The following is a 22,584-nucleotide window of genomic DNA, read 5'->3' as shown; positions in this document are numbered from 1 at the left end:
CTGCCTCCCTTTCATGTCCCTCGACTCTTATAACTGCCATCTGGTTTCTGTACAAATTGTAAATAGCCTTTCGATCCCTGTATTTTACCCCTGCCGCCTTCAGAATTTGAAAGAGAGTATTCCAGTCAACATTGTCAACAGCTTTCTCTAAGTCTACAAATGCTAGAAACGTAGGTTTGCCTTTCCTTAATCTTTCTTCTAACGGTATCGAAATGGGCATCTCGTAGGAATCATTTAAGAACAAGCAATACCCCAATAAGGAAGTTACCTGACGAGGACGACTACGAAAAACCAATTCTGAAATGTCTATGAGACATACTTATGGTTCTGTACCAAAGTCTAACAAACGTATGTAAGATGCCGTGCTACCTCGCATTAAATTACGAGTAACACTGAAACATCTGCCAACTGGAGTCACTGCAGTGTACGAGGTGCGACAATAAAGTAATGAGACTCACGTGAAAAAAAAAGTTGCTTAGCGTTTTAGTCAAGTTTAGTGTTGTCTCCTTCAAAGCAGTTCCCTTCTGACTGAACACACTTTTTCCAGCGCTTCTGCCATTTATGGTAACATTTCTGGACCTCATCTTCTGTAATATCCTCCAAGACCCTCGTCTCAGCTTTTTGGACATCTCGTGTTATTTGAAAATGGTGTCTCTTGACAGCCGTTTTGACTCTTGGAAATAGAAAAAACATGCGCGGAGCGATATCTGATCAATAAGGTGGCTGTGGTAGTACTGAAATTTGTTTTGAGGTTAAAAATTGCTGTACTGATAGAGCAGTATGGGATGGAGCATTATCGTGATGCAGAATCCAATTATCAGCAATGTTCGCACGGACGCGAATAACTCTTTTACGAAGTCTTTCTAAAATTTCTTTGTAGTAATATTACTTAACTGTTTGCCCAGGAACCACCCACGCTTTATGAACAATTCACTTGGAATCAAAGAAGCGCACAAGCATGCATTTCACTTTTGACTTGCACTTGCGAGCCATTTTTTGTCTGGGTGACACCTTTGAGCACCATTGCGAACTTCGGCGTTTTGTCTCTGGAACGTACTAAAGAAACCAATTTTCATCACCAGTGATAATACGGCTCAACAATTCTGGATTGATTTCCGTTTGCTCTAATAGATCGGCTGCCACATTTTTCCGTGTCTTACTGTTGTGGTGTGATATTTTTGGGGACCATTTATGCACAAATCTTTCTCATACCAAGATCTTCAGTTATTATTAGACGAACCGTCTCTACATTGACGTTCAGTTCCTCTGCAATTATTTTCACGGATAATCTTCGTTCAGATCGTACGAGTTCACGCACCCTGGCCAAGTTGACATTCGTCTGTGAAGTTGATGGTCGTCCGCTGTGGTCTTCATCTTTAACATTCGTTCTGCCTTCACTTAACATTTTATGCCAACGAAAAACTTGAGCTCTTTACATAACCTCCTCTCCAAAATCCTTCTGAAGCTTACTGTAAGTTGTCGTTGCGTTTTCACCCAATTTAACGCAAAAATAAATGGCATACCGTTGAGCAATATTATGCGGTCCCATTTCCGCGACGAGAGACCCAAACACGTGTTACCTTATTACAGCACGGCTCATGACTGAGCAGTTGCATCAACGTGCCGCTTGGACTATATAAGCAGTTTATAGAGCAAGCTCAATGATGTTGCGCCTACACAAGCCTGCAGAGTAGCCACATCTTGCAAAGAAAATCAGCCTCATTACTTTATTGTCGCACCTCATATGTATTACATTCCAGAGAGCACTGCTTCAAATTTTGTTGTTGTCTACAATACGCTGAAGGTAGATCGAAAAGTAACATTTCCGCCTTTACAGTTCAGTTTTGTTTTCACTTTCATGGTTAAGTTACGGATCTGATAGGCCACAGGTGCTATGAAGACGCTTTTCTTTTTTCTTTTCCTTTTTTCCTTGTTACAGGTACAGTATTTAATTTTGTAACCAAACTTTGTGCTACTGTGCAGAGCAGTCATTGATAGCGCTAACACGATCACCGTTATACTTGCACGGATTTTAATGAGTGTCAAGGGCAGTTTTAAATATCTAATGCCACAAATGAAATTATATTTCACCGTAATGCTTACATTCACTAACTAGAGCAAAGCGTTATTATCATTGTACTGAAATAAAAAATACCTTCTAGTATGACCTGTTTTGCAGTGATTTGATTCTCAAGAAGTTCACAGTTCACACACACAGTTACAATGCTTTTTAATCCATTTCGTCACTCCGAACGATACTGTGTTACTCTATTACAAATAAGTGATCACAAAAAGGTGCTCAATGCTAGAAAGGTGTTCCTTTCGCACTGTTTAAGAACGTTTTGCCACTTTAGGAAGTATTTATTTACTTACTTGAAAACTAAGCCCATTATTCTGGCATGACGCTAACGTTTTACGCACACAAACAAACGATTCTAGGTCGGTGCTATCGAATGAACCAGAGCAGAATGAGAGCAGATTCACCTACAGGCAGTTGCTGAAGCTCGTAGGCGATGGTGGCGGAAAGCGACATCGTGCAGTAAAGTAGAACGCCTTTCAACTTTCGTAACTTACGTGTAAGTTGGTACGAAACTGTGCAAGTAGAGTGTTTTCACATGTAAGATGGTGTTGGTGGGGGGCGTAAGTGTAAGAAATTCAGGTCTGTGAAAACACGGCTTTACGCAGTGTTTACGCGTTCTACACGTTTCCCTCTCTGCGCATCAGATGCAACAGGGCCTCGTACCGGCACAGTTTCTGGGGTGACATGGCGAACGGACGCAGCAAGTGACGGAAAATTTTGTACTACTTACCTGATCTTAAAATTTGGAAAACAAGTTTGACTCCAACAGCACAAAAAATATCTGATCTAAGCATGTCTTTTCTCTTCACAAGAAGACAGTTGCCTATTAAAACTGCATTTTCCATAACTATAAACAAGTCACAGCGACAAAGAGCAGGATTGTTTCTAAAACGTCCCGTCTTTCCTCCTGGACAATTGTATATAGCCTTTTTAAGAGTAGCTAAATCAACTAAAAATTTTTTATCCCTTAAAGAAAATTAAAAACAAAAAGTGCACAAAGATTATAATTCTTACGTCAAGTACCGTTTACATTGAGGTATTGTAATGCTTCTAAAGAATTTTGTTCAGAAGTATGTGCTTGGAATTATACAAGGTGATCATAATTAAACTTCCAAAAGGATAAGAAATAACAACACAGGTCAGAATGACGTCAAATTGCAACGGAATATTATCGGAGAAGTGGGAAAACTTATGGCAGAAGAAAAAAAAATAGTGTGAAAATTGATCAATAGATGGCGCTGTATGTGTCACAATACGTACATGGGAACACCTGCCATGTGCACGACCCACTGATGTTGGTACAAGCACGCCGGGTGCGCGGCTTTTACTCCTTTCGCGTCTGCGACGTTCGCCATGACTGTCTCAATGCAGGGTCGCGCTCTGCTTGTAAAGCTGCATTGCAAGAATGATGACTGCGCACACGTCGCTCTGCAGAAGCTCCGGACACTGAAGGGTTTGAAAAAAGGCGGTGGTCCGATGACTGCCGTGGGTCTGCGGAAAATGATTCGAAAAGACTGTTTCTTTTAGTGTGCAACCTGGTAGAGGGCGGAAACGAATTAATTCGACGACATTGGAAGCAGTGGCCACAGAAATGCAGGAGGAGACGAGAGGTGGTGTGCAAACGTGTAGTGCACGGTGTTTAAAATCCTACGAAACATGCATCCATTCAAAATTCCTGTTGTCGAATATGGTCAACGGAAAATCCACACTCAAATCAACCAGTACCACTTTATCCTGAAAAGATCACTGTGTGGTGCGGGTTTACGGCATCATTTATCAGAGGACCATATTTTACGAAGAAACAGGTGCTTCCGGTCCTGTTACCTGTACCGTCACTGGTAAGCGCAATGAGTGTCTTTCGCGCAATAACATCATTCCAGCTCTCCAACAGCGTGGATGTGTGGACGGGATCATTTTTATGCAAGATGGCGCACCTCCGCACATAGCAAATCCAATTAAGCAGCTGCTGAAGCACCATTTCGGAAATGCAAGAATCATCAGCCGCCATTTCCCTACAGCCTGGCCGTCCCAATCAGCTGCTATTAATCAGTGTGACTTCTGGCTATGGGGCTGTCTTAAAGATGTTGTGTTCAGTGTGCCGATTGCAAACTTGGCTGCATTGAAGGCACGCTGAATGGGTGTTGTGTGACGCCCTTAGGTTAGCTGGGTTTAAGTAGTTCTAAGTTCTAGGGGACTGATGACCATAGATGTTAAGTCCCATAGTGCTCAGACCCATTTGAGCCATTTTTTTTAAGGCACGCACTGTGCAACACATTCTTAACGTGACCCACGAAAAACTTCGATCAGTTGTGGAACATGATGTTTCTCGGTTTCAACTTGTTGCGGAGAACGGTGGACAGCATACTGAAGATGTTTTGTGTCAGTCACTCCGAAATTAATAATCCGGCTTTTTATGACGTTTTTGGCACTGCTTTTTATGTGGTTTTTGGCCTTAAGAAATTAAAAACCAATGTGATTGAAGCTTTTTATGCTGTTTTTGGCCTCAGGACAATTAAAAGCCGATGTGAGTGATGCTTTCTTTTGGCCTCAGGACAACTGAAAAAGTCGGCCGCGGTGGCCGTGCGGTTCTAGGCGCTTCAGTCTGGAACCGCACGTCTGCTACGGTCGCAGGTTCGAATCCTGCCTCGGGCATGGATGTGTGTGATGTCCTTAGGTTAGTTAGGTTTAATTAGTTCTAAGTTCTAGAGGACTGATGACCTCAGGTGTTAAGTCCCATAGTGCTCAGAGCCATTTGAAACATTTTTTGACAACTGAAAACCGATTTTTCCCATACCATGTGATATAATTTTTCCGTGGTGGATGGGCTCACGTAACTAAGAGTATCACACCTGTACACCCACGCACACTGAGTAGTAGAGTTTGTTTAACGTCAAACGTACGCCTTAAGCATTGTTGTATGATTCATTTGTCATTTGTAGTCGACCACTATTAAATTGTCATGCATACAGCAACATCTATTGCTATTTGTTGTAACTATTTATTTTTCTTCTGCCATACATTTTCCCCCTTCTCCGATAATACTCCGTTGCAATTTGACGTCATTCTGACCTGTGGTGTTATTTCTACAGCGGATGGAATGTTTAACTTTAATTATAATCACACTATATATACAAGAATGTATCATAATTTCATGATTGTAATTAATTAGTTCGGTTTATTTTTAAAGATTTTTCCTTTCATTCCCACAACTACCCTTATCCCAACGACTACACTTATTCCAAATGCTGTCATCATTTAAAACTGTAAAAGTGGGAAAGTTTCGGAAGGGCGCCCTGGCTGATGACAACTCAACTCTGGGGACCAGGATAACTGGGTCATTACAGCATAAGTACTGTCTAAGGCACGTTTATAAGTCAGTAATTACTTACAAAACGACAGAGTGTCTCTGTAAATAGTATTTACGACAGCAAGAAAATAGATGTGAAGGAATAAGAATTTTAGAACCTTTTACAAACTGTTAATACTTTATGCGTTCCAAGGGGTAAAGAGAGACAGGTGTCGATAACCTTACTACAGATAACCCCTTAAGGCAGTATTGGGTGGCATCAGGAAAAGGGTCAAGTTTTTCAGTGAAGTCTAGCGGGAAAGCACTTCATTGTGTATCCGTATTTCGTCTAGCTTATCAGTAGTAAACATGTTTGACGCTGAAGCAGCTGCAGCAGCATCTTTGGCGGGTAACACCTTGTGGTGTTGCAGTTCTTCTTATTTCCGTGCTTGCTAAGAAAATTGGACGAGGGATTACATTAACTTTAATATGTAATAACAATTTTACAGACAGGAAATAAAGTAACCCACTGAAGATAGCACAAAAAGTGCTGTAACATGCCTGGGTAAAACAAAACTAAAAAAGTTTCTTGCATAAAGTGGAATTCCTCATCCAATCTTTGGGAGGTTTGAACGCACTGTCAACAAAGAAAAACTTTCTCCGTTGTACAAACGTAAGTAAAGGTTTCGGTCGTGAATGTTTGTAGTTAAATAGCCTGGGATATAGGTAACTCACCGTCATATGCTGAAGTAAAATGCCAGCCTTAACACACGCTTAACATCAGTTCTACAGCACCAAACTGATAATTACCCGTGTTATAAAACGAAGGCTAGGATTAACCGTGCCGTCAAAGTCAACGTCCTTAGAAATGGAGCTCTAACTCATCTGGACAGGCGACGACAAAAATCGCTTTTTAATTATATCGAAACATCCAGACTTCCCTCTGTCTATGCAAACCCTGGAAAACCACATTCGGGCCAGCAGTTAGGACGCCTGAGCACTTCTCCTGCTGAGTTTGTGAGCACCTCGCTCAGAGAGGAATATCTTACGGATATCCATTCACTCCACTCACGCCACCGATGCAACAGTTTTTCTTATTTTTTCTTGGCAATGTCGGTTTACCAGGAGACTCATCTGGTCACGGTAAATTAATGTGAACGTCCCCGAGCACGCCCATATATTTGTTGGCTGCAGTGCTGAAGGCACGGACCAGAGACCCTGCGCTGGGGCAGAGCGCGCCTCCCGTCAGACGTGCTACGCCCCCCTCCCCCCCCCCCCCCCCACCCCCCTTTCCACCTGCGCTGTTACCTTTTCTTTACGACTACCAGAGCATGAGACCACGGAGGGCGATCTCAGCTACAGCCGGGGTCAGTGACTGCGGAGGTACGAGGCCCCTCCAAGGCCACTACTCGTCCCCCAGAATGACGGTGCAGTGTCGTTAACTACCAAACTGAACCCACGGACCTCGGTGTAGGCACCTAACGCTTATCTAGCAACCTAAATTTCTCTCCAAGTGAAGTGCAATGGTTTCGCTAATACCTGACGTCTCGCCTCCATTGTGTCATGTCCGGTACTGTAAAGCCACGTTAGAGGCAAATACATTGTCGTATCAGGCTCGGCATTGGGTCCCACACACTTTTCATTGTACCTGAATAACACCAGTTTTGTCCTTCTGAAAACACCACATGCACGCTGGTGACCTGCAGTTGCAGCTAAGTGCAAAACCAACAGACATGAAGGCAGCTTCAGAGAATCTCAGTACCGACCTGTGCAAACTATCAAAATGGGCGCAGGTTACAGGGCTAAAGCTCAATCCATCCAAAAACCAAGTGGCACTGGCGATCATTCTAGGCTGATTAGCGCCAAATATCTGGAATCCCTACAATCTTTAACGAATATCAGCTTCACTCCTTCAGCACTGAGCCTAGGAGTAATAACAGATGAAAATCTAAATTGGACTGGGCCCGTAAGTACAGTGTGCAAAAAAGGCATTAGCATTCCCTCCATGCTCTACAAAAATACAAAAGCTGTTCCCTCTTAAACTGAAAAAGAAACTTGTACAAGCACTTATACTTGTAATTATTGACTACAGCGATGTTATCGTACAAGACCTTTCTCAGAAAAGCTCACGGCTCCTGGAACTGGCTATAAACGTCTATGTTCGTTGTATCTGTAACGTTCGACTCTTTGATCATATTTCAGAATCATATGTACAGCTACTTATCTTAGAAGCTAGATTAAGGAAGGGCAAACCTACTTTTCTAGCATTTCGAGACTTAGGGAAAGCTTTTGACAATGTTGACTGGAATACTCTCTTTCAAATTCTGAAGGCGGCAGGGCTAAAAAACATGGATCGAAAGGCTATTTACAATTTGTATAGAAACCAGATGGCAGTTATTAGAGTCGAGGGACATGAAAGGAAGGCAGTAGTTGATAAGGGGGTGAGACAGGGTTTTAGTCTCTCCCCGATGTTATTCAATCTGTATATTGAGCAAGCAGTGAAGGAAACAAAAGAAAAATTCGGAGTAGGTATTAAAATCCATGGACAAGAAATAAAAACTTTGAGGTTCGCCGATGACATCGTAATTCTGTCAGAGACAGCAAAGGACTTGGAAGAGCAGTTGAACGGAATGGACAGTGTCCTGAAAGCAGGATATAAGATGAACATCAACAAAAGCAAAACGAGGATAATGGAATGTAGTCGAATTAAGTCGGGTGATGTTGAGGGTATTAGATTAGGAAATCAGACACTTAAAGTAGTAAAGGAGTTTTGCTATTTGGGGAGCAAAATAACTGATGATGGTCGAAGTAGAGAGGATATAAGACGTAGACTGGCAATGGCAAGGAAAGCGTTTCTGAAGAAGAGAAACTCGTTAACATCGAGTATAGATTTAACCGTCAGGAAGACATTTCTGAAAGTATTTGTATGGAGTGTAGCCATGTATGGAAGTGAAACATGGACGATAAATAGTTTGGACAAGAAGAGAATAGAAGCTTTCGAAATGTGGTGCTACTGAAGAATGCTGAAGATTAGATGGGTAGATCCCATTACTAATGAGGAAGTATTGAATCGGATTGGGGAGAAGAGAAGTTTCTGGCACAACTTGACCAGAAGAAGGGATCGGTTGGTAGGACATGTTCTGAGGCATCAAGGGATCACCAATTTAGTATTGGAGGGCAGCGTGGAGGGTAGAAATCGTAGAGGGAGACCAAGAGATGACTACACTAAGCAGATTCAGAAGGATGTAGGTTGCAGTAGGTACTGGGAGATGATGAAGCTTGCATAGGATAGAGTAGCATGGAGAGCTGCATCAAACCAGTCTCAGGACTGAAGTCCACAACAACAACATGCACAGCTATCCTGGCTGCGTGCAGACAAGTTCAGTGATTTCCATACCATTTTTCTCTGCTGTTTTATCAACGAACACTTACCTCACGTCTTTCCTTGACCTTAACGCACTTATTGTTGTTGTTGTCTTCAGTCCTGAGACTGGTTTGATGCAGCTCTCCATGCTACTCTATCCTGTGCAAGCTGCTTCATCTCCCAGTACCTACTGCAACCTACATCCTTCTGAATATGCTTAGTGTACTCATCTCTCGGTCTCCCTCTACGATTTTTACCCTCCACGCTGCCCTCCAATGCTAAATTTCTGATCCCTTGATGCCTCAAAACATGTCCTACCTACCGATCCCTTCTTCTAGTCAAGTTGTGCCACAAACTTCTCTTCTCCCCAATCCTATTCAGTACCTCCTCATTAGTTACGTGATCTATCCACCTTATCTTCAGTATTCTTCTGTAGCACCACATTTCGAAAGCTTCTATTCTCTTCTTGTCCAAACTAGTTATCGTCCATGTTTCACTTCCATACATGGCTACACTCCAAACAAATACTTTCAGAAACGACTTCCTGATACATAAATCTATATTCGATGTTAACAAATTTCTCTTCTTCAGAAACGCTTTCCTTGCCATTGCCAGTCTACATTTTATATCCTCTCTACTTCGACCATCATCAGTTATTTTACTTCCTAAATAGCGAAACTCCTTTACTACTTTAAGTGTCTCATTTCCTAATCTAATTCCCTCAGCATCACCCGATTTAATTTGACTACATTCCATTATCCTCGTTTTGCTTTTGTTAATGTTCATCTTATATCCTCCTTTCAAGACACTGTCCATTCCGTTCAACTGCTCTTCCAAGTCCTTTGCCGTCTCTGACAGAATTACAATGTCATCGGCGAACCTCAAAGTTTTTACTTCGTCTCCATGAATTTTAATACCTACTCCAAATTTTTCTTTTATTTCCTTTACTGCTTGCTCAATATACAGATTGAATAACATCGGGGAGAGGCTACAACCCTGTCTCACTCCTTTCCCAACCACTGCTTCCCTTTCATGCCCCTCGACTCTTATTACTGCCATCTGGTTTCTGTACAAATTATAAATAGCCTTTCGCTCCCTGTATTTTACCCCTGCCACCTTTAGAATTTGAAAAAGAGTATTCCAGTCAACATTGTCAAAAGCTTTCTCTAAGTCTACAAATGCTAGAAACGTAGGTTTGCCTTTTCTTAATCTTTCTTCTAAGATAAGTCGTAAGGTCAGTATTGCCTCACGTGTTCCAACATTTCGACGGAATCCAAACTGATCCTCCCCGAGGTCTGCATCTACCAGTTTTTCCATTCGTCTGTAAAGAATTCGCGTTAGTATTTTGCAGCCGTGGCTTATTAAACTGATAGTTCGGTAATTTTCACATCTGTCAGCACCTGCTTTCTTTGGGATTGGAATTATTATATTCTTCTTGAAGTCTGAGGGTATTTCGCCTGTCTCATACATCTTGCTCACCAGCTGGTAGAGTTTTGTCATGACTGGCTCTCCCAAGGCCGTCAGTAGTTCTAATGGAATGTTGTCTACTCCGGGGGCCTTGTTTCGACTCAGGTCTTTCAGTGCTCTGTCAAACTCTTCACGCAGTATCGTATCTCCCATTTCGTCTTCATCTACATCCTCTTCTATTTCCATAATATTGTCCTCAAGTACATCGCCCTTGTATAAACCTTCTATATACTCCTTCCACCTTTCTGCCTTCCCTTCTTTGCTTAGAACTGGGCTGCCATCTGAGCTCTTGATATTCATACACGTGGTTCTCTTCTCTCCAAAGGTCTCTTTAATTTTCCTGTAGGCAGTATCTATCTTACCCCTAGTGAGATAAGCTTCTACATCCTTACATTTGTCCTCTAGCCATCCCTGTTTAGCCATTTTGCACTTCCTGTCGATCTCATTTTTGAGACGTTTGTATTCCTTTTTGCCTGCTTCATTTACTGCATTTTTATATTTTCTCCTTTCATCAATTAAATTCAATATTTCTTCTGTTACCCAAGGATTTCTAGCAGCCCTCGTCTTTGTACCTACTTTATCCTCTGCTGCCTTCACTACTACATCCCTCAGAGCTACCCATTCTTCTTCTACTGTATTTCTTTCCCCTATTCCTGTCAATTGTTCCCTTATGCTCTCTCTGAAACTCTGTACAACTTACCTGAACAAAATGGCAGAAACACGCGTTCCCATCACAGCTAAACAGCTTCTGTCTCACTTTTTGAAGTCCTTCTCAGCAGCAAGAACACGGCCCCGGGAACATCTCTCGCATTAGATTGCAGAACTGAACGCCATCTGCCGCTTCAGAAGACAACTACTGACACACCCACTAAAGCAACAACAAGGGTTACCTCTGCACCTGTCCGCACTCATTATCCTCGTACACCCTTCTTTGCAACCCGAGCTTCATCTTTTCCCGTTATTCTTAGCTGATATAGTCTCCTTAAATTTCTTTTAACCAGACACACTATACCGGAAAAAATTTATCTTGTACACCTAATTTTTTTTTATATCTGCCACTGTCATTACTGTTGTCAGTCTCATTATTATTATTATTATTATTATTATTATTATTATTATTATCATCATCAATATTAGTGGCAGCGGGTGCAGTAGCACATGTACTGCCGGCATTAACTTTATTGATTCATTTTCAGTATTATTTACTCACATTGCCACTTCATGTACTCAAATCATTTTAATATTACTTGTCGTATTACAATTGTAAAGTTGACGTGCGTTTGACGTGGTAGGGACGCTTTTACCAACAACAACTCCAAGCCCGTAATAACTTAGTAAGCACCAGAAGCATGCCTGCACAACTCTGATGAACGCAATTCGCTGTTTTACCAGTGCTTTATGAAGGTCGTATGTGGGTTTACAAGAACTGCACGATCCTCCCGAAGAGCTGTCCAACGTGCAACGTGGACGTGCGGTGTCAGCCGTGCATCCGTGTTGGTGCCGGTGTTCCAGCCAAGGTACACGTGCCTTCATACCGATCCTGAGCGGCAAAGGCGCCCACATCCTCTCTCGTATCTCCGCATCACACCAGCAGCCGTCCGCCATTGAGATTGCACAGCACGTAGGATGAATTTTGAACAATGTTGCCTCCAGGTGGTGAGCTAGGACAGCGAGGAATCGTTTGCTGTGACCTATAGGAGTACCGCTCCTTTCATTAACTGTTCTCCATTGATAGCTTAATGACCTAGGGTAAGGCAAATACAGGTTGGTTGCCTTTAGCTATTGCAACACATTCTGTCTTGCAATCAGTGATGCCTGTCTGTGGCTGTGACATCGAGCAGAGGAGAATGGAGACTACCGGAGAACATTAAAAAGCGTCATGTGCCTCTGACACGGAGCTTCACAGTATGGGGACATACACCCTACAGTGGCCGTACGCTTCCATGGTCCGCCGTGGAAACACTGCAGGATATGTTTCGATCATCGTACGTCTTGTTCTACAGTTACTCCTACAACTTTGGGTGGTGTGATCTTCTAAATCGAATACGTCACGAACACACATCTAACGCTTAGGCAACGAGCTCTCCAAAAGATGTGACAACATTCCTTACCTGTACATCCTGCAAACATGTTCCTCTTTTAAGGACGCGTGCGACGTGTTAGGAGCAACTGCGATAATAGGTGCAAATAGTGTGGAACACTTTTACACGAGGATACGACATGTTGCAGGGGCGATTTCAGCGTCGCTCTATATGCACACGCTAGGAGGACGCTATACGAGATACTTTTGAACCAAAGCAGCTGAAGCCAGCGACAGTGACCGCCAGGGTTTCCTTACACTTGGTGCACGATGTTATCGTAACAGATTCTCGACGGGCCACGTGATGCTATCCGATTTCACTAGAAAGCCGTTCATCTCGTGCGTTGAAAGACGCACGATATTCATTGCTGTCCTGCTAGAAAATACAAAGATGACATCTAGCGTAAGAATAAATTAAAGCACCATTCTCAGACACCCTCCAAAAGGAGGGTATTTAGTCATTCATCACCTGCAGGAACACAAGATATACGAAAGATTGGTTGGGTTGAAAGGCCCTTGGATCTTCATGCTACTGGAGTCCGCTGCTTTTCCATCATAAACGCCCATCAACTTAAATACATCAGTGTTTCTCACAATATTTCAGTTCACAGCTTAGTTTCTTACACTAAAATTTATTCCCTTGACGTGACTAATCCCTGGAGGTCTTTTTTCTTTTTTTTGTTCTCCCAGTCACTACATATTTTATGTGGATACCACATGTCGTAGGGGGGTCACTTTGGTTGCACAAGCATTTCCTCACAGGTGTATAGTCTGCGTGTTGTAAACAGCGTCAGACAGTTGTTTTCCATCCACTGTGGAGGCAGGACTGTATGACCTTCAGTGAACCTAGCCTTTTCCACCGACGTACTTTGTCATCCAACTTGTGATGCCGTGCTAAGTGTGTATTGGAAAATATTTAACTCCTCTTTAAGCTCCACCTTCTTTTTTTCCGGTCAGATCCGTTTTTCAGTTATTACTTTCCTTTAACTTCAGAACGATAAAGCAGAGTTCCGTCTTAGGGCTATTTACATCGAAGAGAAAAACACACCGAATACTGCCGGCAATTCTCAGCAATCCTTCAGTCTCAAGGTAAAATCAGATATTAAAATAGTGTAACACACTGAATACTGCTGACAATTCTAAGCATTCCTCCAGTCTCAAGGTAAAATCAGATATTAAAATAGTGCAAATCTGAAGCAATGAACTGAGCGAGTGCGTGCGTGTGTGTGTGTGTGTGTGTGTGTGTGTGTGTGTGTGTGTGTGGTGTGTGTGTGGGTGTGTGTGTGTGTGTGTGAGAGAGAGAGAGAGAGAGAGAGAGAGAGAAAGTGAGCATGAATTCATTTTAGGCTGGCATTATCTATGCTCCTGTCAACACCATACCGATTACACTCTGATGTATCAGACTGCATTTGACGTGTCGCGTAAATATTATGTATATTCTTGCTTTGCACCGACTATTTGTGCTATTTGTTCATGCTGAAAAAAACGTCCTCACAATGTGAGGTTATTCTCTTCATTCTTGGACAATATTATTTTAGGCTTGAAGATTTTGCAATATGTGAAAACGATGATCGACCCAGTATCATATTTCCTGACTTGTGTAAACATGAAATTTTTGAGAAAGGAACTGGATGATGTCACTCTAAATATATGGGCAATTCATTCTATTGTTTTTGCATTGACTTCAGCTACTTTATTTACAATTCCACTTCTTTACCATGCATTACAGTCTTTTTCTGCAGCGTCATGTCTCCCAAAATAATGCAAAGAATTATCGACAGCTCATCTCATTAGTGTACTGCAGCCACCTGAAGATGAACGTTTTGTTCGAAGCCAGTAACGACAAAATATATGGAGTTATTTTGGCTTCATCCAGAGAAGTACTGAGTGGTAAACATCTCTTCAGCTTCATTAAAGACAGAGGTGACAGGTACTGTATTAGCACACGTAGTCTACTTTTGCCTCTAAGACATCAACCAAGCATTGCGCTACGAGCGGCAAATTCCGGGGTCGGCTGCCAGGAGGAGTTACGAGCTCCAGAAGCGGGGTGAGGTATATCGATGTGACATGCCGCCTGCGGTCACCCGTACGGTAGCCCGGACGTGAGAGAAAGTTCAAGGCCGCACCAGAGAGCGGCTGTGTTCGGACGCGGAAGAGGTGCACGCAGCAGCAGCAGAGAAAACTGCAAGTCGTGACGTAACGACCGATCACCACGGAAGACCGGCTCCAGCGGCGCCGGCCGGAAACTTCCAGCGTGCTCTGGAGCCGAGGCGGTCCTGTTTTGGGAAAGGCCAAGAAGCCCGGAGGCGCCCGGCGTAGCGTGGGGCGGCTGTGCTGCCCGTGCGGTAGACGGGGGCCGCGAGGAAACGATAAACGCTGCAACCAGGTTCCACCTCCAGCAACCAGTCCAGTCCCACGACTGTCCGGACGGTTCGTATCAGCTGTAAAAGTAGTCATCAAAGATGAAGAGCGGCAGCTCATATAACAAGCATTGTAATCGCAGTCAATCACAGATGTTACAGTACAAGCGTCATAATTTGAATGTTAAGGTTTGTGAGTTTACATACTAACCACCTAAGATGTTTATTTCAGTTCGCTCTTTTCATGATAGATGATATGTATGCCACAAATTAATAGCTGTCTCAAATAAGCATATGCACAGCGATCTATGAACGTCAGTGTCGCGAAAGGGTGGTCCAATTGGGAGTCTCTAATACTAAAGATAGGTTGCTGTGCGGTTTCTTTGACGGTACAGGCGTACGTAACCGTCATTCCACGCGCTTTCGCTGTGAATTTAATGGATCAGCAGCCTAACATTTTTTTCGGCAAGACAACGTCCTCGAAAGCATGCGACTTGTGAATACCGACAGCCCTCGTTATGCAGATCCACTCTCATGTCTAACAACCTCCGCCCTGATCCTAGTACTGCATTTATGGAGTCAGATCCGACACACTGTCGCTTCTCTACACGAAATAACAACTGTGCGCTTCCCGGCCGTAAGGCGGCACCAGTCTGAAACTTCTCCACGTCGCACTGTTTTACGAAAGCGGCGAAACTTGGGAGCACAAAGACAACATTTTATACTCTCTGGTGTGGCCAAACGTGCTACAACACAACGCAGTCGAAGGAGGAACAGTGGATTCTCGCCATTTTCTTAGGCAGTGGGAAGGCCCGAGGAGGGTGCTGCTGCTGAAACTACGACCTTATGTGCTGTATTTGTGGCGACACAGTAAGTGTTACATTCCACTTGCAACACTCCAGTAAATGCATTCAGCCTTCATCAAGTGCATCGTTGTAGTTATTACAGAGGGACATCACGAAGTAAGTTATACGCGGGGTCCTGGGCTGAAACAAATGCGCAACGAGAGTGGCGCACACTCAGGAAAGGGCAAATGTTCGCGGTTTCAGGTGGCAGGTGCACCACTGCGTGTGGATGAAACGGGCCGGCAACAGGAAAGATACTGCCCGCGGGACACTGCACAGAGCCGCCAGAAGAATGTGTACACTCTTTGTCAGGCTCTACAGGGATATCGATACTGCCGTTTGATTTAAGAGTCTCTTGTAGTATGGTCTTTGGTTCAACAGCTGTTAGCACTTTCATCTCGGTACTGAGAAAACAAGATGGCTGGAGCACGCTTGACATTCGAGCATCAAAAATTTATTGTGAAGTTCAAAATGTTCAAATGCGTGTGAAATCTTATGGAACTTAATTACTAAGGCCATCAATCGCTAAGCTTACACACTACTCAACCGAAGTTATCCAAAGGACAAACACACACACACACACCCATGCTGGAGGGAGGACTCGAACCTCCGCGAGATCAACCGCACAGTCCATGACTGCAGCGCCTTTGGCCGCATTGTGAAGTGTTTTTTCAAGTTTGATAACGCCGTCGAACTGTAACGTCAGTCGGGGCGAAAGTTTGAACAGAACCACCAACTCGTCTAACAATTAAACGCATCATTTACAAGTTTGAATTGCGTTGAGCGATTTGTGATATTCAGAAAGGAAGATCAGGAAAACAGCGCACAGCTACAAGTCCTGCTTCGTCGGCTCTCGTGTTGGAAACATTTGTTAATTCTCCACAGAAGTCTCCTGCGCAATGTGCACGTAAAGTGGTAGTTAGCAATACAAGTGTACGAAGAATTCTGAGAACTGCAAGCGAGTAATGATGACAATTCTCATCGCTGAAGGCAATTTTGCGCATGGTATGAGCAAATGCTAACTCATGAACAACTTGTGACGGAGGTGGTGTAGAGCGACGAGGCACACTTTAAACCCAATGGAACCCTGATCGGCATAACAGTGTGTACTAGGCACCTGAATATCCGCATGTTTATGTGAATAAAGCGATCAATCTACCAAGGGTTCACGTGTGATGTGGACTATCATCTAGGGGCTTAGTAGGATCCTTTTTCTTCGATGCTACTGTCTCTGGAGAAGTGTTTTGCCAGATATACCTGCGCTGTATGGAGCTGATGAAGAGGTCTTCTACCAACAGGACGGGGCGCCGCTGCATTACCACCAAGCACCGGCCGGTGTGGCCTAGCGGTTCTAGGCGCTTGAGACTGGAACCGTGCGACTGCTACGTTGCAGGTTCGAATCCTGCCTCGGGCATGGATGTGTGTGATGCCCTTAGGTTAGTTAGGTTTAAGTAGTTCTAAGTTCTAGTGGACTGATGACCTCAGATATTATGTCCCATAGTGCTCAGAGTCATTTGAGCCATTTTGAACCACCCAGCTGTACGAGCTTTCCTGGATGACAATTTTCTGGCCCATTGGATTGGACGAAGAGCGCCCATTGAGTTCCTTCCACGGTCTAACACCTATGGACTTTACTTGTGGGGAACTGTGAAAGATAACATCTATAAACGTAAGTCATGCACGCTAGAGGAACTTCGCCAGGAGATTACAGGCACTGAGAACTATGGGACTTAACATCTGAGGTCATCAATGCCTCAGACTTAGAACTACTTAAACCTAACTAAGCTAAGGACATCACACACATCTATGCCCGAGGCAGGATTCGAACCTGCGACCGTAGCAACAGTGCGATTCCGGACTGACGCGCCTAGAACCGCTCGGCCACGGCGGCGGGCCCCAGGAGATTACAGCGACATGTGGAGCGATCTCCACTGTAACAATGAGTGACGTAGTTGCGGCGACCGCTCGCCTTTCTGTTATGTGTATAGCCGCCAACGGTGAACATTTAAAGCAACCATGTGCTGAACTGAAGGTTGTGCAACATGTGTGATCAATTATTAAATGCAAAACAAACGCACGAGAAATACTTTTCGTTCCTTAAAGTGTGTATACATTTTTCTGACGGACTCTGTAGTTCTTGTGGCCAAAGCCTGTAAATTGCACACTGATGCATCGTGAAATTGTGACGGTGTATGGACCAGACATAATTTCGAGTTGAGTCGTAGTAAAATGGTGCCAACAATTTGACCAATGGCGCAAAGACGTGTCTGATGCTGATCGTAAAGTCCAGGTCTTGTACCAAGCAATTTCCATCTTTTTGGCAAGCTGGAAGAACATACGGGTGGGAAGAGATATTCCAACAATGAGAACGTCCACGCAGCGATCCTCGAATGGCTCCATCACCGAGAAATGGATTTCTATCGTCGAGGAATTGAACGACTGGTAGAACATTCAGACCGTTGTTTATAGAGACATAGTGACTGGCGAGACAGTGTCAAGTACCTGTGAGACTTTGAAGTGTAGTGCAGCATTTAATAAAAGTTACTTGGCCTGCCATTCTGAAATAGCCTCGTACATTGAAGTGTACTTGTGCCTAGGACTTTGAACGCATTTATCAAGGAATAATGGTCTTTTTTTACTTGCGTTCGTCTGCTTCTGCTCTGCACGGAGTCTAGGCGTAGTTTATTAGGGTCGGTACCACTAGGAAACACTCGAAAGTACAATTTTTGTAGTATATATATCTGTACCCCCACACATTATCTGCGTAGAAACAAATTTCCCTCAGCTCTGCTCTAAAGCAGGCATGAGCAGTGCAGGTGGAAGGAGGAAGCAGCAGGTCGATTCACAGCACTGTGCAGCACCGTTAACTGCACATCGCGTCACATTCTGTATCTCTGAAGCTACGTTACGTCGGTTCTCCGAGACAGGAAACCTATCGAAAATTAGAAATATTGTCACTGTATTAACTTTAACAGTCACGGGACTCAAATGTGAAAACAAAAATGCTGTTGAAACTTCCGGGCAGACTAAAAGTATGCTCGCGGACCCGGTCTCGAACCTTGAACCTTTAGCTCAGGGGGAATCCTCTTACCGACGGAGCTATCCAGGCATGAAACATGACCTGGTTTGACAGCTTTACTTCGCCACGACTGCTCAGACTACCCTAGCGCCCCCCTTTCTCAGCCCACATTCCCACTCACGCTGGGATTCCACCTAATCTTGAACAACAGTACACAGTCTCTTCAACTGTATTGGAATAGCACCTCAGCATCGAACGAGACGGGAGATCCTGCCTGAAACTCAGGCATAGGTGCTTTACTCAAATGCAAATGGAAGTATATAGTTCCGAAGACCTTTTCAAGTTTCAAAGATCTAGGCGCTTTGTTTTGATAAAAACACCTCTGCCTGGGTTTCAAACAGGATCCACCAATCCGTTCGAAGCTAAGGTGCTATTACCATACCGAACTGAGCTGAGGCTTGGATAGGAATTTGGCTTGAGGAGGGAGGCGTACTGGGGAAGTCCGTGCTGTCGTGCAGAGCCGCTTGTCAGGGTGGCGGAGTGGTCAGCGCATCTGCCTAGTGGGCTGGAAACCCTGGATAGAATCCCGGTCACGGTACAAATATTCATTCGTCGCTTCAGTCTGCATGTATACATCGTAGATCTTCGACACTTGAAGAGGTCTCTGGAACCATATAGTTTCATTTGATCCGTAGAATCTCTCCTTACGCCCTCCTGAACTTGTACTTATGAAGTACTCAGTGTCGTTTCACAAGGAGCTTGGCTTGTTTTCACCACTCTCATCGCGACCTACTGAATGGTGAGCGAGTTTGTGGCGCCATTTAGAGGAGAGTACTCCACCGTTTGTATCGCGCTAGGAATCCCCTAACCACGCGCCACAGGGCAGGGGCGCTGGGAACAAAGGCGGCGTGAGCAGAACTCTGTGACGGCGGGCGAGCGGCGGCGGCGGCTGAGCAGGTGCGTGGGAGGGCGAGCGCCGGCGACGGCTGAGCAGGTGCGTGGGAGGGCGAGCGGCGGCGACGGCTGAGCAGGCGCGTGGGAGGGCGAGCGGCGGCGACGGCTGAGCAGGCGCGTGGGAGGGCGAGCGGCGGCGACGGCTGAGCAGGCGCGTGGGAGGGCGAGCGGCGGCGACGGCTGAGCAGGTGCGTGGGAGGGCGAGCGGCGGCGACGGCTGAGCAGGTGCGTGGGAGGGCGAGCGGCGGCGACGGCTGAGCAGGCGCGTGGGAGGGCGAGCGGCGGCGACAGCTGAGCAGGCGCGTGGGAGGGCGAGCGGCGGCGACGGTTGAGCAGGCGCGTGGGAGGGCGAGCGGCGGCGACGGCTGAGCAGGCGCGTGGGAGGGCGAGCGGCGGCGACGGCTGAGCAGGTGCGTGGGAGGGCGAGCGGCGGCGACGGCTGAGCAGGTGCGTGGGAGGGCGAGCGGCGGCGACGGCTGAGCAGGCGCGTGGGAGGGCGAGCGGCGGCGACGGCTGAGCAGGCGCGTGGGAGGGCGAGCGGCGGCGACGGCTGAGCAGGCGCGTGGGAGGGCGAGCGGCGGCGACGGCTGAGCAGGCGCGTGGGAGGGCGAGCGGCGGCGACGGCTGAGCAGGCGCGTGGGAGGGCGAGCGGCGGCGACGGCTGAGCAGGTGCGTGGGAGGGCGAGCGGCGGCGACGGCTGAGCAGGCGCGTGGGAGGGCGAGCGGCGGCGACAGCTGAGCAGGCGCGTGGGAGGGCGAGCGGCGGCGACAGCTGAGCAGGCGCGTGGGAGGGCGAGCGGCGGCGACGGTTGAGCAGGCGCGTGGGAGGGCGAGAGGCGGCGACGGCTGAGCAGGCACGTGGGAGGGAGGGCGAGCGGCGGCGACGGCTGAGCAGGCGCGTGGGAGGGCGAGCGGCGGCGACGGCTGAGCAGGCGCGTGGGAGGGCGAGCGGCGGCGACGGCTGAGCAGGCGCGTGGGAGGGCGAGCGGCGGCGACGGCTGAGCAGGTGCGTGGGAGGGCGAGCGGCGGCGACGGCTGAGCAGGTGCGTGGGAGGGCGAGCGGCGGCGACGGCTGAGCAGGTGCGTGGGAGGGCGAGCGGCGGCGACGGCTGAGCAGGTGCGTGGGAGGGCGAGCGGCGGCGACGGCTGAGCAGGCGCGTGGGAGGGCGAGCGGCGGCGACGGCTGAGTAGGCGCGTGGGAGGGCGAGCGGCGGCGACGGCTGAGCAGGCGCGTGGGAGGGCGAGCGGCGGCGACGGCTGAGCAGGCGCGTGGGAGGGCGAGCGGCGGCGACGGCTGAGCAGGCGCGTGGGAGGGCGAGCGGCTGCGACGGCTGAGCAGGCGCGTGGGAGGGCGAGCGGCGGCGACGGCTGAGCAGGCGCGTGGGAGGGCGAGCGGCGGCGACGGCTGAGCAGGTGCGTGGGAGGGCGAGCGGCGGCGACGGCTGAGCAGGTGCGTGGGAGGGCGAGCGGCGGCGACGGCTGAGCAGGCGCGTGGGAGGGCGAGCGGCGGCGACGGCTGAGCAGGCGTGTGGGAGGGCGAGAGGCGGCGATGGCTGAGCAGGCGCGTGGGAGGGCGAGCGGCGGGGACGGCTGAGCAGGCGCGTGGGAGGGCGAGCGGCGGCGACGGCTGAGCAGGTGCTTGGGAGGGCGTGCGGCGGCGACGGCTGAAAAGGTGCGTGGGAGGGCGAGCGGCGGCGACGGCTGAGCAGGTGCGTGGGAGGGCGAGCGGCGGCGACGGCTGAGCAGGTGCGTGGGAGGGCGAGCGGCGGCGACGGCTGAGCAGGTGCGTGGGAGGGCGAGCGGCGGCGACGGCTGAGCAGGTGCGTGGGAGGGCGAGCGGCGGCGACGGCTGAGCAGGTGCGTGGGAGGGCGAGCGGCGGCGACGGCTGAGCAGGTGCGTGGGAGGGCGAGCGGCGGCGACGGCTGAGCAGGTGCGTGGGAGGGCGAGCGGCGGCGACGGCTGAGCAGGTGCGTGGGAGGGCGAGCGGCGGCGACGGCTGAGCAGGTGCGTGGGAGGGCGAGCGGCGGCGACGGCTGAGCAGGTGCGTGGGAGGGCGCAGCACATCGTTACGCCCTTGGTAAGCGCGCTCGCCAGCACGCCTGCTGCGTCAGCCGCAGATCAACGGAGCTTTGTGCGTGGGCAGCGGGCCAGCGGCAGCCAGCGGAGCCCTCGCTTTTGGAAACGGGGCGGGGGAGATACGCCCCTCGTCCAAGCCCCGGTATCAGTTTCATTTCGGCAAGGGGGAGGTAAGACTAGTTACTGAAGACCGGTCGACAAACATCTCTGTTGGTCCATCATCGACAGGGGACATTGGCTAGTTAACTAATTGTCAGTGTCAATAAAATTTACCAATAGCTGTGTAACTTAAGATGTTATTTTATTTCGAAGGTTACCAGTTTCGGCATTTCACTATGCCATCAGGTCTTCAATAAAGGAATAGTGTAACAATTGAATTCACCACATCGAGTGATTTATAGCTCTATATGACATTTTCGTTTATTTGGAAAGATGCATATGCGGCCTGAGTATGGCATAGTGACATTCTGAAACGGCTGTTGGGGAATTCAATGACATTCACAGTTGGTCGGCAAAGAGGCCAAGCCGCGCCACGTGATCGGTTATTAAAGGACTCTGGTCTGTACGGTTCATTTGCCTTCGTGATTTATAAGACCCGCAGAAAACTTAAATCTAGATGTCAGGGCAGGGAACTGGATTCCGATTGAGTGCCCAGTGTGTTAACCATTCCGCCGCATATACGGGGAGGGTGGAGGTGGAGGGGGGGGGGGCGGAGGCAACGGAATGAAACTTCACGGTTGGAGAGTGTGTTTTATGTTACTGCAGTGATAACAAAATCGAATCAAAGTAACAAAGAACTTGGCAGCATATGCTCACTTAGCAGTATGAATCTGCACCTGCTCCAGTCCGGATGCATTCACTGATTCGGTTCAGAAGGCAATCTAGCCCACAACTATACTGGATACTGGTACTGAAACGGAGTAGATGTTCGAAATGGTCGCACACACGTTCTATTGGGGGCACATGGGGGTGTTGCTGGCCGCAGAAGTGCCTCAATATCACCCAGACAGTTGGTACGGACATGTGCTATGTGCGGGAGGGCTTTGTGCTGT

The 22,584-nt window shown here is 47.5% G+C and overlaps 2 protein-coding genes across 3 annotated transcripts in view; one reads left to right on the top strand and one right to left on the bottom strand.

The window, feature by feature from the left end:
* Window positions 1-22,584, top strand: part of LOC126283974 (glucose dehydrogenase [FAD, quinone]-like) — a 153,206-nt gene that overhangs the window by 8,439 nt on the left and 122,183 nt on the right. The gene's annotated exons all lie outside the window — the stretch shown is intronic.
* Window positions 19,355-21,520, bottom strand: LOC126285279 (uncharacterized protein DKFZp434B061-like). Its single transcript, XM_049984568.1, has one exon. It carries the CDS (start codon window positions 21,518-21,520, stop codon window positions 19,355-19,357), a length of 2,166 nt encoding a protein of 721 aa, XP_049840525.1.

The sequence above is a fragment of the Schistocerca gregaria genome, chromosome 8 (assembly GCF_023897955.1).
Source record: "Schistocerca gregaria isolate iqSchGreg1 chromosome 8, iqSchGreg1.2, whole genome shotgun sequence".
Classification (NCBI taxonomy): Eukaryota; Metazoa; Arthropoda; class Insecta; order Orthoptera; family Acrididae; genus Schistocerca; species Schistocerca gregaria.
The sequence above is the reverse complement of the archived record's forward strand: the minus strand, read 5'-3'. Positions and strand labels throughout refer to the sequence as shown.

Excerpts from the sequence above, each read along its gene's own strand:
- LOC126285279 (XM_049984568.1), bottom strand. The coding sequence starts at position 21,520 with ATGTGCTGCGCCCTCCCACGCACCTGCTCAGCCGTCGCCGCCGCTCGC.